Source organism: Musa acuminata, chromosome BXJ2-8, assembly GCF_036884655.1.
Source record: "Musa acuminata AAA Group cultivar baxijiao chromosome BXJ2-8, Cavendish_Baxijiao_AAA, whole genome shotgun sequence".
Lineage (NCBI taxonomy): Eukaryota > Viridiplantae > Streptophyta > Magnoliopsida > Zingiberales > Musaceae > Musa > Musa acuminata.
In genome coordinates this window covers 5,395,241-5,412,699 of record NC_088345.1, presented here as the reverse complement: position 1 = coordinate 5,412,699, position 17,459 = coordinate 5,395,241, and the positions used below count along the sequence as shown (strand labels likewise).

General features: G+C 36.1%; 2 protein-coding genes across 6 annotated transcripts; one reads left to right on the top strand and one right to left on the bottom strand.

Moving 5' to 3' along the window:
• Positions 1-1,939: 1,939 nt before the first annotated feature.
• LOC103993554 (tubby-like F-box protein 8) lies at positions 1,940-6,140 on the bottom strand. 4 transcript variants are annotated; one of them, XM_065120223.1, is made up of 7 exons: positions 5,971-6,121; positions 5,271-5,346; positions 4,806-4,889; positions 4,257-4,727; positions 3,969-4,056; positions 3,047-3,179; positions 1,940-2,937 (listed from the first exon to the last, which is right to left on the bottom strand). In XM_065120223.1, the coding sequence occupies exons 4-7, from the start codon at positions 4,611-4,613 to the stop codon at positions 2,211-2,213; spliced, it is 1,305 nt and encodes a 434-aa protein (XP_064976295.1). In that variant the 5' UTR covers positions 4,614-4,727; positions 4,806-4,889; positions 5,271-5,346; positions 5,971-6,121; the 3' UTR covers positions 1,940-2,210. The 4 variants fall into 4 exon arrangements, with proteins under 4 accessions (XP_064976295.1, XP_018686459.2, XP_009411930.2 ...); XM_018830914.2 differs by having other exon boundaries at positions 4,257-4,707; XM_009413655.3 differs by lacking the exon at positions 5,271-5,346 and having other exon boundaries at positions 4,257-4,707; positions 5,971-6,140.
• Positions 6,141-11,829: 5,689 nt separating this feature from the next.
• LOC103994290 (uncharacterized) lies at positions 11,830-17,417 on the top strand. Of its 2 annotated transcripts, XM_065120217.1 has the most exons (8): positions 11,830-12,022; positions 13,444-13,473; positions 13,981-14,079; positions 14,181-14,277; positions 14,458-14,566; positions 15,869-16,175; positions 16,253-16,307; positions 17,095-17,417. In XM_065120217.1, the coding sequence occupies exons 3-8, from the start codon at positions 14,051-14,053 to the stop codon at positions 17,167-17,169; spliced, it is 672 nt and encodes a 223-aa protein (XP_064976289.1). In that variant the 5' UTR covers positions 11,830-12,022; positions 13,444-13,473; positions 13,981-14,050; the 3' UTR covers positions 17,170-17,417. The 2 variants fall into 2 exon arrangements, with proteins under 2 accessions (XP_064976289.1, XP_018685935.2); XM_018830390.2 differs by lacking the exon at positions 14,181-14,277.
• The last annotated feature ends 42 nt before the right edge of the window (positions 17,418-17,459 follow it).

The following is a 17,459-nucleotide window of genomic DNA, read 5'->3' as shown; positions in this document are numbered from 1 at the left end:
ATCGAAAAGATCATCGATATCAAGAACATTAATAATATTATTAGTGTCCTACTTTTCTTTTATTTTCTATTTATTTTTCTCTCTTTTGTTTTTCCTTTTCTTGTACTCCATATGTGGTGTTATACTTCCTAGTGAAGCAAAGCAGGTAAAGTTTCTTTATCCTCAACCAAACACACATTATTTTAAGAGGGGAAAAGGGATCTCTGTTCCAAGGAAAGACAACCTTCCTTTACCTTTTCTTCTTCGTCCTTTCAGTGTCAGTCGAAAACAACACCGATGAAAGGTATCGATGACTTGGTCGCACTTGTTTGGCCATCAAATCACACATCAATTTAGACCAATTCTTCCATCTCATGCAAGATAACGAGATCTCCGATAGACATTCGGTGATAAGGATTTTTGCGTTGCATGATGATCCACATCTTACATCAAACCTTGTAACCCAACGAGTATGTGCCACAAATTACTGGTGATCCGTATGTTTACGAGAAATTATTCGCTTTGGGCGATGAACGTACCCATATGATTTTATCGTAAAGGAGACATGACGAACTTATGAGCCATTGGTTCTCATACTCCTCAACCAATGTGACTAAATGACTTTAGCAGTGCTCCCTCCCGTAAGGGACAATTTGATCAGTCGACTATTGGTGCAACCCATAGGCTCGTGAGGAATTGTCTGCTTTGGACGATGGATGCGACCCTATTCGAACTTTGATATATCGAACATTTAAATGTATATTTTATTAGTTTAAATGTTTAGATTAAAAAATATATGATGATAAAAACTAAAAAGATAATAGGTTAGGATTTGGTATGAGATCAAACTTTCTCGTGAGTATAAAAATCCAAAGGAAAAGGGTGGGATCAATCATGATCACCATACATACCCACTAGCTGAACCTATAGGATAATACTGTGATGATCCCATGATAATAAAGTTGAATGTTGTCCAATGAATTGGTAACACATTGAGAGGCAATAATGTGGTACTAATACTGACTTTTGGACCTTTATCTGCTCACCTAATATTGTATCGACACGAAAGAGGCTTACATCTAAAGTCTTACATGTGTGTGTATATATATATATACATATATTAATCACTACGATTGAAGCTAAGTAGAGAGAGCACGACTTTGGCTTGGCTGGGAAACGTTGTTGTCTAATTCATGGATATGATGTAATGGTGATATGACAATTCTAATTCGAACGACCCTTTGCTCGAGTAACATTTGACAATTCCACATAACCCTTCACAACCCTTGAATTCCATATAAGAAGTCCAAAGATCGATACATGTTTGAGGAAACACATGCGACGTTGATATGACAAGTCTAATTAGAACAACCCTTCATGTTTGAGTAACATTTGACAATTCCACATAACCCTTCGATTCGAGTAACATTTGATAATTGTCTGTGGAAACACATGCGATATTGATATGATAATTCTAATTCGAACAACTTTTCATGTTGGAATAATAATTGACGATTTCACATATTCTCCAAATTAGATTTACCCAATCCTCTTATAAAAGACATGGTGTACGTTTGCCATAACGATTCCTAAATCCTCTTATAAAAGACATGAGGTAACTTATTTTTCCCAAAAGAGAATACTTTTTAACTCTTCAAACCTTTCAAATCCACGATTAATTTACTACTTTCGACACTAACTTAAGTTAGTACCAAAGAAACTCATCGAAGAAACCCCGATATATTTTTTGGATGATCCCCTGTTAAATCCTCCAATTATCGGAGAACCAGTCGACCCTGTGTCCCGATACCACGGACAACCAAAATCGACATCGACATCGACATCAACATCAACATCTAACACATTAAATAAATTAATATTATTATGATACAAAGCCCAGAGCTTTGAGAGAAGGAATATTATTCAGGCCAGAGTAGAACACAACCATAAACCAGGTAAGTAGAAAGCTATAAATGTTGTTGCCAGTGTTCATATTTTGAAGAGCAATTCATGCCATGTCCATGTAACATATGCAACACACTACAAGCAGGAACTAGCAAGCTAATATCTGAGTGGCTTTCCCAGTTCATAAAGGTATATATGCCTCAAAGCACAATTGCAGGTCACAGCCTGCACTGGCAAACAAGAAGAATCAACAAGAAACAGCAAATATATTTCAAAAATTTTGTTCTTATCTATTTAAGATTTTCTATTTTTTTACTAACTAATTACTATTCACAAGCCAACTTGGTACCGAAGCTGGTCAAACAGATGGCAAAAGCCTGGAAGGCCGAGAGTGGATACCTGAAATCCATGGTAAACATATCCTTCGCCACCTTACCAAACTGCAATATAACCTTATCATGCTCGGATGGTGCTGCTGGCTCAGACAGCATTGGAGCTCCTGCAGCAGGCTGTATCGCAGATATCAACTGGAAGTTCTTCACAGAAGCAATAGTCACCCGGCCCCGGAAGTTGAGGCACCAACACTGCAGCTGCTCATGCCACCTTGGGGCCTTGTTTCGCAGCACCAATGGCCTCTCCTTTATCTGATCCCCATCTTCACCCTCCCGAGTTCCTACAGTGATATCGGAGAAGTGAGAGCTGTTGAAGTCCATAGAATGGTCTACTATGGAGGACCTGGAGAAGGACATGCTACGGAAGGAGTCCTCCAGTGAATGTGGAAAAAGGTTCTCAGGCTGGCTAGGGACTCTCCCGCCAGGCTCAAGCGCTGATGTCGGAATAGAGTACATGACACAATGCATTCGTCGTGGTCCTCGTGTGCCAAGGACATTCAACTCGTACTTAATCTGGGCTATGCTGTAGCTGCCAGAAGGGACTTTTGGAGATACTTTCTTGGAAAATCTGCGGCTTGTTCGACCAGGTGGACAAAGGGCAGCCCCACTGTAAGGGGGCTGGGTGTCATATATCACGAATTTTGTGCCTAGAAAATTTGATCTACAAATTCAACAGGAAGCACATAAATCACAGAAGGAAGAATTATGATTCAGGTCTAACATAACTAGGTATTAACAAGAACAAGATCACAGCCTTTCAAATCCAGTACCTCAGTTTTCCAATATAGGTGTTGCTCGACCTTGATATATTGTCAGCATCCATTGAGATAATGTACTCGGTACAGGTAGTCCGACGATTCCTCTTAGCTGACAGGAGAAACTTCCCAGTCTCAGCAAGAACAGCTACAGAGACAAATAAGATCATAGATGTGTGTTAAAATAAAAAATAAGAATACTCTACATGCTATAGGCACATGACAAATGCAATAATTTTGAGATAAGAGAGATTGCTGGTACATAGAATGAATGTGACAAGGAACTGCAATACCAAACCACCCAAGATCATGTTTGGTCTTTGTGCAGGAGATGAAAAGGATAAGAGGAAATGTTAACGCTCTTACTTGTTACATCTAAAGGATGAATAAACAGAAGAAAACGGGTGATTAGCAATATAAAATGGCATGTCTGGCACAAAATAATTCCTCCAAACAGAAAATGGTCACAAGCAAGCTTTATGGGACCAATTTTACTTGCAAAATAGGTTATCTAAGAATGACAGAACAAAAACAAAATACCTTTAGTTACTTAAGTGGATCTCTTCAAATGATATTGTTCTATGTTAGTAACATATGTAGCTGAGGAGAAAAATTGACATACAAAGGGAGTTAAGTATGACATCCAAGTTCCTATTTAAGTGAGAAACCAACAACCCAGACAAGACAGACTATGATGCACCAGCTCGTCGTGGAAAACATGGAAGCACTTAAAAGCATAAAATCGCAAGACATCAAACAAGATGATCATTTCACATATACATGACAGGATACGACACTAAATTCAAAGGCATGCAATCAGACAGGCACAATCAGAACCGGCATAAGCAGAACAAACGTCATTAATGAAAAGGATTTAGTTTAGAACAAAATTCTGTAGTATAGTAAATCAAAATACACCAAGTGAAAGCACACTTACAAGGGCTGAGACATAAGTAGAGATGATATGTTAATTTTGATTTATCCCTTTTAATGAAACATTGAATGGTTCCATCCCGAGGTCCAGGCTGCAAAGGGTATCAGGAGTCAAAAAGATACAAATCATTACTGTGTAACTACTGTGTCAGCATAACAAAAATTCAATTTGGTTATCAAGGGTTTACCTGTCCGATAGCAAATGATTCATAGTCACCAAACATATACATTAATAGAAGGATTTTCAGTTTATGTAATAAAGGCCAAATTTTGTGAAACTTAGCGAGGGTACCTGTTTTAATGATATTGGAAAAGTGAGCTTTCCACCGAACTCTGGACTCCTAACAATCTCTCTGCACATCTCCCTCCAACATCTGCAGACAGCCGCACAGGCAACAACATCCCTGCGTGATGGCCAAGTGCTTTCGCTTGCCTCCAGCCTTTTGATCACATCGCGTAGAAGCTCAGGAGGGAGGCTGGCCCAGCGACTCTGCTGGACCACAGTATATGGATTGTGCAGCTCTTGCACAGAGCCCTGGGACTTTCCCCTGCGATGGCCTATTAGCCCTGAAAGCCTCACATCAAAACTCCGTCTTGATAAACTCCCAAAGCCATCTCTAACATCACGAACTATACTTCGGAATGACATCTAGTCTGACTCAGGCGGTAAAGCAAACAAGCCACAGTCAAACCAGCCAGCCCCAGAAGTATATAGCTAGAAGCCTGACACAAAGTGCCTTAAACTGCATGCAGAACAAGGAACCTTCTCTAAAGATTGAGAGGATAAGATGTAAAGCAGAACAAGTTTATGAAGGAGAAAATGACGTAGCAGAGTTCATACCTTTTTATACTAGTAACTTTCTATTATTATTTAGGAATTTGGAAGCATTGCCATATTAACCCCAATATGTGCAGTAAAAGTTAGCTGAAAAAAATGAACAATGCATTAACTTCAAAATATCACCCATCTCATACAGGAACATTGCAGAAGATGAGATTGAAATAATTTTCAGTAAAAAAAAAGAAGATGAGCAACTGGATTTAAGAATGTCTATACACCAGCTAAAGCCATGCATTGAAAGAAAATCACAGACACAGTTATTGCAGAGTTTAACAATAGATATAATGAATATGACAAGTTACTAAATTATATATGGTAACTACAGCTTGAAACTGATACATTACATCTAAAGCTCCTAACTTAACCCAATTTGGGGCAGCAGGGAGGCTATAATATGGCTTCAAAATGACATTTATCATCAAACACGTCCCCACTGTACAAATTATTAATAAAGACAATGACTACATTGGATATAAAAGCCTGACACGATCTGAATATATGTTATCCATAGAAGCTTGTCTTCTCCACGAACAAATTTTACCTGAGAAAGGATTGGACGAACTCAGATGGGCATATGAAAAGTACCAATTAAATGCTATCTTCTACACATTCAATTTTTATGGAATACTTAACTTTTCATAAAGAAACAGATTTAGAAAAGAAGAGAATCGACGATTTTTAATATGCAGAGAGGAGAAATAATGAGCTCTACTTCAAATAAGAATTTCCCGTTCATATCTTCCGAGCACAAGCTGCAAACTTACACCTTTAAACTACCCTCCTCAGTCCTCACTTATATCACAGAACGAAATGCCGCGAACTGGAATGCAGAAAGCACGGACCGCGATAAAGGAGAAATGCGCCATGGATAAAGAATCGAGCTTTCAGAGGCCAAATCTAGTTTAATAAATCATGATTCTCCATTACAAAGGGAAAAAAAGAGTAACAAAAACACCAATTATAAAGAACTCCCACAAAGTAAAGAACTCCAAGATCAAAGCTTTAGGTCTAGAATTGGAGGGGTCTTCCATGTATATCCGTGATTATTACCCCAAATATCCACACAAATCACTGCCTACGAGCTACAACCAACACCATCCAACCGATTCTGATCCAAGAAAATATAACGCTATATTCCTCCCAAGAAAAGCACATCCCTAAGTACCTCGAATCGCTTTGACCGAAAGGCAAAATCTCCAAGGGGGAACCTCGGAGCGCGGCGCTTTAGAACCCCAGCCCTGGATAGGATGACACGAAACGAATCGCCTTCAGCAGGATCGAGAAGACGGAACTCAGAGCTCCATTCAATCCGATTAAGAGGAGGAGGAAACGGGGTAGAGATTGATGTCGGCGAAACGACGGTGATGTGACTCCGCGTTCGGGATTGACATCCCGTTCCGTCACCGTCACGTTGCGAGGGACCCATCCTAACGACGTCAGCATTCCGTAACGGCTCCGCTCGTCTCCCTCGCGTGAGCGCGAAGATTTCAGAGTACGGAAGAGGAATCAAGTTTGGGTTCACGTATTCAAGCCGTTAGCACCGTCTTCGAGCATGATGGGTTCACACGATCCACATAAATCAAGTTAGGGTGATCTATTATTGGATTCAAGACGAGTTCTAATGGAAGAGTTCGCTTTTGTTCTTTGACTTTCTCTCTGGTTTTTCTTTGTATTAAGCTTCAGCTTCTGATGTCGAAGTGTGAATCCAATAGAGAAGACGAAGCCGAGAACTCGAAATTGGATTGCAATGAATCAACGAGGAACAGACTCACAGACACACTACAAGAGGATAACACCGAGGATCAAACCATGCTCGAGAAAAGCAAACCCCTCAATCCAATGCGTTCGACTCCGATGCTGTTGGATTTGGTTCTCCTCTCTTTGGGTCGTCCTCAGAATCTGCTGCAGTGGTTATGCTCGTCTGTGCCGCTGCAATTGGCTTCTCAACAGCTGCATGATCATCTCCTTTCAGTGGTTCAACAGCAGCTGCTACAACAGGTTCTTTGTCTACGATTGCAGTGTGTTTGTCGTCGGTTTCAGGCTTCGCAGCATCATCTTCAACCTTCTCCAGTTGTTCTACGACTGCAGTTGATCTCTCAGCAGCGGCTGTTGCTGTTTCGTGCTCTGCAAGTAGCACAGCTGAATTCTCAGCTTCTGCAAGTTCCTGTGTTTAGCATGAGATGTTGTCTTAGTTTGCTTCTAATGTATCCGACTTCGTCCAAACAGATCGTACCGCCACAGTTGTTGCAGAGATTTGGAGTTGCTCAATGGGGTGTTCTTCCTTGGGTTGCTCCTCTGGAGGTGCTGCCTCCCGAAGTTCCACCTAAACCAAGAGAACAGAATGACGTGGTCTAACAATGGATCCAAAGTACGAAGAAGAGAGCAGCGGTCGCTTCACCTCGCTCATCAGAACGCCGAGAGACCGGCGGTCGGTCTCCCCTCCGTCGTCGCCGCCGCCCCCTGTTTCCTTCACGACATCATCCTTCTTTTCCTCGGGCATCGTCTCCTCCCGCGTCACAGGTGCGCTTCCTCCCTCCGTTGCATTCGGCTTGGTAGCACACGCACCCATGTCTCTCACTCCCTCCCTCCCCTCTCTGCGAAGAATGGAGGAAGAAAAAGAAGAGAGAGGAGGAGACAGGAGGTGGTGATGGGTGAGTGGAGACAGATGGGATTGTCCGGCACAAACGAGGCCATGTAAGAGTCCGCTTCATTGCGGAGGGGCGTCTTCCAAGGCAGCATAGGCTTTGGATAAAGAAACGAGGGTGTGGGGTCGTGTGGCGGCCGGACAACTCGATACATCCGCCATGGTTTCCGAGGAGAGCGACACAGTGGGTGTCACACGGTATCGAATGATACTACTACGGTCGTCGTGAGGTGGCCGATCGACACCATCTTCTGTATTTTATGCTGTGGCCGGTTGCAGGAAGGCTGTGTATGGTACTCCTCCATGATGCATTGCTATGCGATTGATGAGTTCTATGGTGCGGCCTAATTTAGAAATCTTTAAAGCTTTTTTTAATCCAATCCAACACTATAAATTGGTTACAGTTTTTTTTTTTTTAATTTTTTATTTACACAAATAGGTAGATTTGATTACCCATCTAATTTTCTTTTGAGAACAACTCTCATTATGATATATTAAAAAGAGTCTATTAAGTTAGCACATTTATATTTTAAATTTTAAATTTATTTATTTACACAAAAATCCATATTATCTTTTTTTTTAGAGAATAACTCACACTATGATGTATTAAAAAGAGTAATGCTACGTTTAAGAATATATTTATATTTTTAATATGAAAAAGAGGTTTGAGTGAATGTATAATTATAAAATGCTTCAAGTGTTTGGTAAATAACAGATAAAAGTTATATTTTAAATATGTATTAAGGTAAGTGTTGTCTAATGAAATTATATTTCAAAAGTCTATTCAATATTTTATGATAAATTTATCCTTCTAATATTTTTATTATTTATTGAAAAGTATTTATATTTTTATTATTTAAATTAATAAAATAAATATATGTATGTAATTTAAAAAAATGTATGGTCCAAATATATAATAAATAAAAAATATAATCATATAAATAAATATAAAATTAATTTTTAAAAATAAATTAAAAATGTTACCTTATAAAAATATAAATTATATTGATTTCTCACTAAATTATTTTGACAATCTTGTAATTTTAGATAAAATTATATGGTACCTTCAAATTTTGAAAAATTACATAACCATATTGCAAATCCTAAATGCTAATGCTATATTCATTTGTTATGTATCAAGTACTCAAACCATTCACAACTACACATTCATTCAAATCATTTTCTCTAACTGTATAAAATGTGTATTGAGGTAAGTGTTGTTTGATAAAATTATATTTAATATTTTATGATAAATTTATCATTCTAATGTTTTTTTAATATTTGTTCAAAAATGAATACATTTTTTTATTTAAATTAATAAATAAAATAAATGAATGTATGTTGTTTTATTAAAAAAAATGTGTATGGTCTAAATTTATCCTATAAATATTGAAATACTAATACTATCCTAAGAGCATATTTCAAATATATAATGGGCCCTAGATGTATATTTCAACGCTCAATGGTTATTGCACTGTTTCATAATTAATATGTGTCATGATCATTTATCTGAATTCATATGAGAGCATATATCATAATGAAAGAAAATTATTTTTATTTATTTTTTATCTTGCCTAACTATTTATAAACATGTAATTAAGCTATGCAGAAGGTAACCCAACACTTCCCATGCATCATTAGTCAGATAGTAGACTGATCTATCATAAAGTCAAAAAAAAATTACTATGATGCTTATGTTGCCTCGTTTACGTTACGTCCCAAATTTATTAAAAAATCATCATTTTATTATTCATAATTTATAAAAATATATTTAAATTAATATTTTTATTTTTACATTATTATTTTTTAACTAAAAAATAATCATATTTTTCTAATATTGGTCATAAGTGATAAAAAAAATCTTTTTCACCCAAATCTTAAATTTATCATAAAATAAAAGATTAATCTAAAAATAAATATAGAATAAAACATATTAGCAATCTGGAACCTATGTAAAAATCTTCAATATTCATGAAATATATATTAATAATTTAATATAAAATGATAACATATAAGTTCATTAAGAAATTTATGTATTAGAAAAATAATGATAATTACTATATATAAAATAAAATAATACATCAGTTACATATAACATATCTCGATGATATATAAAATAGTTAAATAACAAAAACATACATAATATTCGATAGTGCACTCTCTCAACTGCAGATATACTATATAGGATAAAATTCTCCTAATAACATATATAAAGAACCAACATTGCACTTCAGTGGATAAAAAGAACAATAGATCCCTCACCTACCCAAGTGGGGATATATTCTTCTTAATAATATACGAAGAAACCATCTAACCGTCATGTCTTATAGTCTACTAATCAATAAAGGGAATCACTCTACTACTCTTAATAGAGATACATAAACAATCATTATCATTCATTAATCTACACATACACTAAGTAGTATGATAAAATATTATAATGGACCATGTTTAATGTATAATATTTCATGTATTGTGCTTTCAATCACTTAGCATAACCACATATACTACATGATAACAATCATATCAATATAATCAATTTAATCTAAAAATAAGATAAATCAATAATCATTTTCAAATGACATCTCTAGATAAAAATTTTAAATTCATTAAATCATAAAGACATAAGACATCAATATCTCAATAGTCCTTAAAATTAGAACCGGAACAACCTAATTAACTTAAATCAAGCTAAACTCGATTAGGTACAAATGAAATAAACTTTAAATCCTTATATAATCAATTTGGAAACACTATAGACTAGTTTAATTTAAATTTAATTAATTTTAATTAAATCAATTGGGCTTAAACCAGTTAGGTTGGTTTGGAATCATCTTGAACCAACTTGAACTAATCAAACTTATCAAATTTAATTAATTAAGAAACTCAAACCAATAAAATGAGAGGAAATTAAACTATATTACATAGTTGCTAGTCTATACTGAACCGACCTACCTAAGCCTTAGATGGGTTGTGTACCGCACATGCCTATCATAAATAGTATGTTGACTGAAGTATAATGAGCTAGATAGAGGGGTTGATGATATGCCTAGTGCTAGTTGCATAGTTAGACAAGTCTAACTTCACGAGCTGAGCTAAGTCTTACACACGAGTTAGGTTGAACATTATAACTGAATTAGGTCATGCTTGACTTGCAAGTTGGGTCATGCTTGACCATATGGGTTAGATCATACGTAGTTACATGAGTTAGACCATTCGTGATCACATGGATTATGTTGTATCAAACTACATATACTACATCATACTTGGTCATATAGGTTAGATCATGTCTGACAACATGAGTTAGATCACATAGGTTAGGTTATGCTTCACTACAACGATAAATTTAATTTTAATTTTACTTTCACACACAGAGATATAATTATAATATTTTTTTCTTATTGTTCATACACAAAAATATAATTTGAACTATTTACTTTATAAAAATTACATCACTCATTACAAAATAAACTAATTAATTATTTATTAATAGATAAAAAAATTAAATTATTCACATGATTAAAAAATAATTTTGATTTTTTTCTTAACCATACTATACAAATAATGAAGTTAATAATTTAAATAAATAAACATATTATTTATGATAATTTGATTTATGTTAAGAAAGATAAAATCATCATTGATTATAATATATTTTTGAATTCATATGAAAGCGTCTTTCGTAACTAATGAAAAATATATTTTTAATAATAATAAAAATACTAAAGAGATAATCTTTATAAATATAGATAACTTGTCATTTCCCATGCATCATTATTCAAATAGTAGAATGATCTATCATAAAATAAAAAAAAAATACTATGATGCTTATGTTGCCTCATATATTTGTCTCCTACATGATTTAGCAATCCTAAAGTGCAAAAAAAAAAAAAAAACCTAAATTATCTTTTCGACACAATAAAATAAGATTTTATTATTATTTTTAGACTCTTTCACAACATACATATCATAAATAAACTTTTGGTATTTTTATACCCACCAAAAATAAAATCAACAAATCAGGCATAATCTCACTCAGTAATTTGTACCTCATCTTGTTTTATAAAACCTTTATATCAAATAACAAAATGCACACATGATAAATTTGTTTGCACGAATAATATAATCCTAATATGTATTGATTGGCATTAGATTGAGATTGGGTAATAAAAAAGATACAAGGAAAGTATCATGTAGCCAGCTCCCATCCACACCATCGCGTCTGCCTCCATGCGCTTTGAGATTCGTTAACGTACTTGATTGTCGTATTTGGGTCGTCGCCGTCCAATTGGGGGAGGGGGGAGAGAGATGCCGAAGGTTTCGGCTACCCGCTGATCGATGGAAGCCCACTGGGTGGATTGAAATGCGACCATCCTCGCCCCGGGGGAGGGGGGGGGGGGGGGGGGGGAATTCTTGTCGCCCGTTTGGAGCTTCGGAGGAAATCATGCAAGCACTTGTTCCGAAGAGCGTCTTGATCGTGCGGATCCCCTTCGGCAGCCCGTTTCACCGGGTCTCGGCGCTCCATTCCACTCCAATCACCCTCGCAAAGTGGAAGAGCAAGTGGGATTCGAAGGTCGGCCTTCTCTGCCCCACTCTCGTTTGATGTATTGTTTGCGTCAACTTTTTATTCGTTTTGCTTTCCTTTTGTGTCCGTTGGAGTAGTCATTTTTCTGAAGGAAAGTAACAGTGCCTTCATTTTGAGGGGGAGCGGATGTTGTTAACAACTCGGGGTGGCACCTATGTGATAAAATCGGGGTTTATGCCGAATGCATATGAGAACGATCGACATGGAAAATGCAGTGATTTAGGTGGTATTATTGACAAATGATGGAAAAGGAGTGAGTTTAGATGGTAGTGATTCGGAATCGAGGTCAGTGTTGTTCATTGCCTTAGAATTTTGGCGACTTATTTGAATATTGTGGATGCCTGATTATCTAAGTGGACTATGAATTGTAGAACTTTGGAATGAGGAACTCGAGACAAACCTTTCAGTACCAACTCGCAAAGAATTGATTGTTATGTGAAGGTTGAAAGCTTTCATAGTTTCATTCAAGAGATGGCGCAAGATGTGGATACACAGTAGAGCATGGATGGGAACTATAAACTTAAGATGTATAATAGCATATGGGCAGATAATACATACAAAAAGGAAGAATGAAATGGTAGGCGACAGCAGCAATACTATTTCCAATATGAGGTGGACCTAATCATGTCCCTTCCTTCTCTTTAGATGGATGCACTATTTTGAAATTAACCTAAAATTTTCAATTAAGTCATCCATGGTCAGTACATGAACATGTAGAGGTTACGAAGCAAGGTGGGCCCTTTTATTGCCTGAGCCTACAATTCAGGTGCAGAAGGCATGCCTTTGTTAACCGTCTAGTTTAAACCTTAGCTAAAATTAGGCTCAAAACTTATGGTTTGACTTACTAAGTTTGTAGTTGAAGCAACTAGTTTATACTTCATAGGGTTAATCATGGTGTTAATTTGTCATGGATGAATTGTATAACTATCAGCAGTTTTTTGCATCTTCTTTCAATTAAACGAGACATTGGAGAAAGTATTTTATTGTGTTATTGTTTGGTTCAGTTATATAGCTTCAAAGACAAGTCTATCTCTTTAATCTCCATATAATGGTTACTGTCTAGTAAATTTGCACTAGGTCATTAGTTAGTGGATTTCTTGGACATTGTTTTGTAATAAATATTTCTGGTACCTTATTAAGTTCAATTCAGTTTTGGGCTGTCCTTTTGATAATTTTATGTGGTGTAAATTCAATAATCTGAATAGCTGCAAGGCCATTATTTAATTAAACCTTTGCATTTGAATGTCTTGCTATTATTGTATATCAATGGGTTTCTTTGTTTTAGCATTCTGGGGGCATGTGTTAAACTGTAGTGGAAGTTTCTGTTCGTGCCTTCAAATAGATATTGCAGTATTTATTTACAATCTAAATATACTCACTCTGCAGTCTGCACAACTTTTTTTTTTCAGGCTGATAAAAGTGGTCCAAAGCCATCAAAGGTATTATATAAAGCTTCCATGCTCGTTTGATTCAATTGTTGTGTTTATCATGTTTGCTACTTTGGTGATATAGGTCAATAGCATCCACATAGGTCAGTGGACCTACAGACAGATTTGCAGAAGTCATGAATCTTAACTTAGCATCCTTGAGATGGATAGATTGATAATAAAATAATGAAATGAGACGAGCAATAGTGTTTCCTGACTATTTTACTTCTAGGACAAATTTAGGTTGTTCAAAATTTTTTAAAATGATAAAAAATATTCTTCTAAGTATCATTCTCGACCATAAAAGTTCAGTAAATGAGTCAAGCATTTTTTGTCTATTGAAAAGTATACTTGTAGGACAGTTCTTGTTGTTCAAAATTGAAAAAGAAAAGAATTCCTATAGGTATTAGTACGAGCTGCAGAAGAGTTTAAGCTATTCAGTTATTAAGAATTACTAGAGATACTGCTTCTCTCAATATATTATATGTTATGGTTGTTCTAACTCCAGACTTTGGACAGACATATGTGAGATATGCAGTTCGCCAAAAGCGTGCTGAAATAAAGAAAGCTCTAAAAGATTATCTTCTTTATGGAAAACCATCCAAGCAGAACTGTCAGGTGATACATCTATTGTAATCTAAAGAATCTTGGACTTCTGGCATGTTGCCATTTTTTTTCTATCTTCTTGCACTCTTCTTATCAATTACTTCTGGTAGAAGTAATTACTTCTTATCAGTTCGCCAAAAGCGTGCTGAAATAAAGAAAGCTCTAAAAGATTATCTTCTTTATGGAAATCCATCCAAGCAGAACTGTCAGGTGATACATCTATTGTAATCTAAAGAATCTTGGACTTCTGGCATGTTGCCATTTTTTTTCTATCTTCTTGCACTCTTCTTATCAATTACTTCTGGTAGAATACTTGTTTAATGATTTTGATTCCCTACTTCTGGGAATTTTATTTCATTGTCTGTCTGACATCTGGCTTTTTTCTATTAGGACAGAGACATACATGGGTTCAATGACACCTCAATATCTAGAAATTTTGGAAAAGCCAAGTTCCACAGTTCATCGAGCCATGGAAAATGCAATCATGGCAGCAAAAGAAGTGAGTTGCTTCTTATAATCTTTTGGGATAGTCATCTCTTGTCCGAATTTCAATGACCTTTAACAGTTAGATTTTGTTTCATTGTTTCCGAACTAGTACTGTCCAAGTTTTGCTTTACAAGGATGACATATTCATTCTGGAAAAAAAAAATATGATGCCTTAATCTTGATATCGATGGTAATGATGAACTTAAGAGGATCATCTTTATGATGCTATTTAATTAGCTAATTTGAAGTTGAAAGAACAATTATATTAATGATTTTAATTCACTATCCAGTATGTTGGTGACAATTTGTGGTTCTGAGTAGGAATGTTCTGATAACAAACGTTAACATTTAATTTTGTCCTTCCTTCATGCTCTGTTATTATATTTACTGCTTTGTTGCAAATAGAACATAATGCTACATGATCATATGACCTTCATTTGATAGGCTTTTGCCAACTTCGTTAAAATTCTGCAGCCTATGCTATGATGAAGAAACAAGGACATGGCACTGCTATATTTGGCAGTTCATTACAGAATAATATATAAGTTAAAGACACAAAATTAGTTGAAATCCTTGCCTTCAATCTGTTTACTTTAGAAAATTTTCATGGCAAAATATTCACAGTATACATACATATTGAAACTAGAAAATATCCTCCCTTCTTTGTTTGTCTTCCTCTTTACTGAGTCTCCATGGTGGTGTGGTTGTGATGGAAGCAGCTGCTGTGATGTTAAAATGGTGGAAGTAGTTGTGGTGGTATGGCATAACACTGACGGTGATGGCATAAGCTGTATTGTAAGTGGCAATGGAGGTAATAGGACTATTGATGATGGGAACATTGGTTTCAACTTAAACGGCAAAGGCGGGGTGGTAAAGTAGCCATCAAATGGTCGTGATAATGGTGATGTTGGTGGTGGCGAACTGATAATGGTTGTGGTGTCACTGGTGGCAACAATTTGCAGCAGCAACAATGATTGTTGCTGAAGTTGTTTGGTCTGTTGAGTATTTGTGGTACAACTTTTGTAGAATGTAGACTAAACTATTTGGAATGTTGGACACCCACTGTTCATGCAGTAGTTGCAACTTGCAACATTGTTTTAGAAGGCTTTTTTGAACTTTGTATTACTCGTGATACTGTTGTACTGTGGAATTGTGATGTGCGCAATTGACATTTTGGACGCTTTGCATGCTAGTTAATGTGGAATTCTTTTTTCTTTTACAATTTTTCATATATTGCTAATTGATGTTTGATTTTGTTAAAACATACGTTACGTTTTATATCTTACATCTTTACTTCCCATTGCTGAATGAATAGGCAGGCAGAAAAAGAACAGCTCCTATGATGAAGACTATTACGATAACCCGGAGACAATTTATGAAACTGTCTTTGGTGGACACAGAGGTTTTACCTGGTCATTTGAGTCGTGGGCGAGGTGTCATTTTAGCAAGTCAGGAACACAATTTGAATGGAAGGACGAATCTAGATGGGAAAAAACTCGAAGCAGACTATGGAGCGAAAGCGATGACGAGGACAACTTAACTGATGTAGGCTCACATTCCCATAGGGTTGCTCTTGGGTTACCACCAACAGGCCCCCTGAAGTTAGATGATGTCAAAAGCGCGTGAGTTCTCCAGAATTTCTCTTCATGTAGATCTGATTCCACTCTCTGTTGCTTAATTAAACTTCTGCTTCATGCAGCTTTCGGATATCTGCTTTGAAGTGGCATCCTGACAAGCATCAAGGCCCTTCACAGGTCAGCACTTCTTTGTTGAAAGCTTTATGTGCTATAGCTGCATTGGTACGCTATCAGGACAAGGATTTGAGCCATGTAAATGAACCTTGGTTGAAACTATTGACCAACAAAATCTGTTTGCACGTGTTTGAAATTACCTTGAAATTATATTGTAACACTTCCTACCCTTTCACATATTTTCCATATTGGTCACAGCATGTGTTTAGCAGACTGCAGCTTCCTTTTATTCTCCTTTTCTATATGATATGCCTATTATAAAAATTTTATATAGTGCACTATGAGAGATTGTGTAACGGACTAGCTGATTAAGTTTGGAGAGCTGAAGGCAGTAAGATATACATAACCAAGAAGATAAATGAAGTTCAATATGCAGAATAAAGAGTTTAATAAAACAAGAATAGCTCATCTCCTGCAGTGCTTTCATTTGAGATTCTACTGATATTTTCTAACATCTGCAGTGAAGTAGAAAAATGAAAACGAATTAGAAAAGAGGAAAGCACATCATTACCTCATTTAATGGGGCCAAACTACTGATCCTTTGCCTTCCAAAAATTGAAAAAAAAAGCAGTTGGAGCATATACAGATCCAGGCACATTCAAGCTTAAGAAAATCACTAATGCATAGAGGCATGATTAATATGGCCTGAAACATGTAATTATAATTGGCTTCGTTGAAGCAGTGGGTTCATTGCAAATGCTCAAGTGGTTGGCTTTTTTTTTTTCCTCTGTTATTAGGATTCAAAATTTCTGCTTTTGTTCTGTAACTAATATATAACCTTTTGATGCAGGTTATGGCAGCTGAGAAATTCAAGCTATGTGTCGATGCATACAAGTCTATTTGCAGTGTCCTCAAGGCGACATAAGCTGGGGGTGTAATGGATATTTTTTATAGCCACTTCATTCTTTTCATTTTTCACATATTTTACTTCAGTTCTTTGGAGCTCTTGTTCTCCACTTGAAATAGATGTAGAATTAATTCTTCATAAGCTGAAACTTACTTTCAGGTCTGATAACATTTACACCCCTTGTTTCTTCCAAATCTGTACGCTATATTGTATCAGAATCTCAACCTAACCTATATACAAAGCATGGGCAATCTGATGCTCCTGTATCTGTGTGCATTTGCCTTGATATGTCCTATTTCTTTGAGGGA

Coding starts and splice junctions, on each gene's coding strand:
- LOC103993554 (XM_009413655.3), bottom strand. CDS start 4,613: ATGTCATTCCGAAGTATAGTTCGTGATGTTAGAGATGGCTTTGGGAGT. Junction 3,180..3,968: donor CTACTTATGTCTCAGCCCTT/GTAAGTGTGCTT, acceptor TTGTCTCTGTAG/CTGTTCTTGCTGAGACTGGG. Junction 2,938..3,046: donor ACCTATATTGGAAAACTGAG/GTACTGGATTTG, acceptor TTGAATTTGTAG/ATCAAATTTTCTAGGCACAA.
- LOC103994290 (XM_018830390.2), top strand. CDS start 11,894: ATGCAAGCACTTGTTCCGAAGAGCGTCTTGATCGTGCGGATCCCCTTC. Junction 14,567..15,868: donor CAATCATGGCAGCAAAAGAA/GTGAGTTGCTTC, acceptor CTGAATGAATAG/GCAGGCAGAAAAAGAACAGC. Junction 16,308..17,094: donor AGCATCAAGGCCCTTCACAG/GTCAGCACTTCT, acceptor CTTTTGATGCAG/GTTATGGCAGCTGAGAAATT.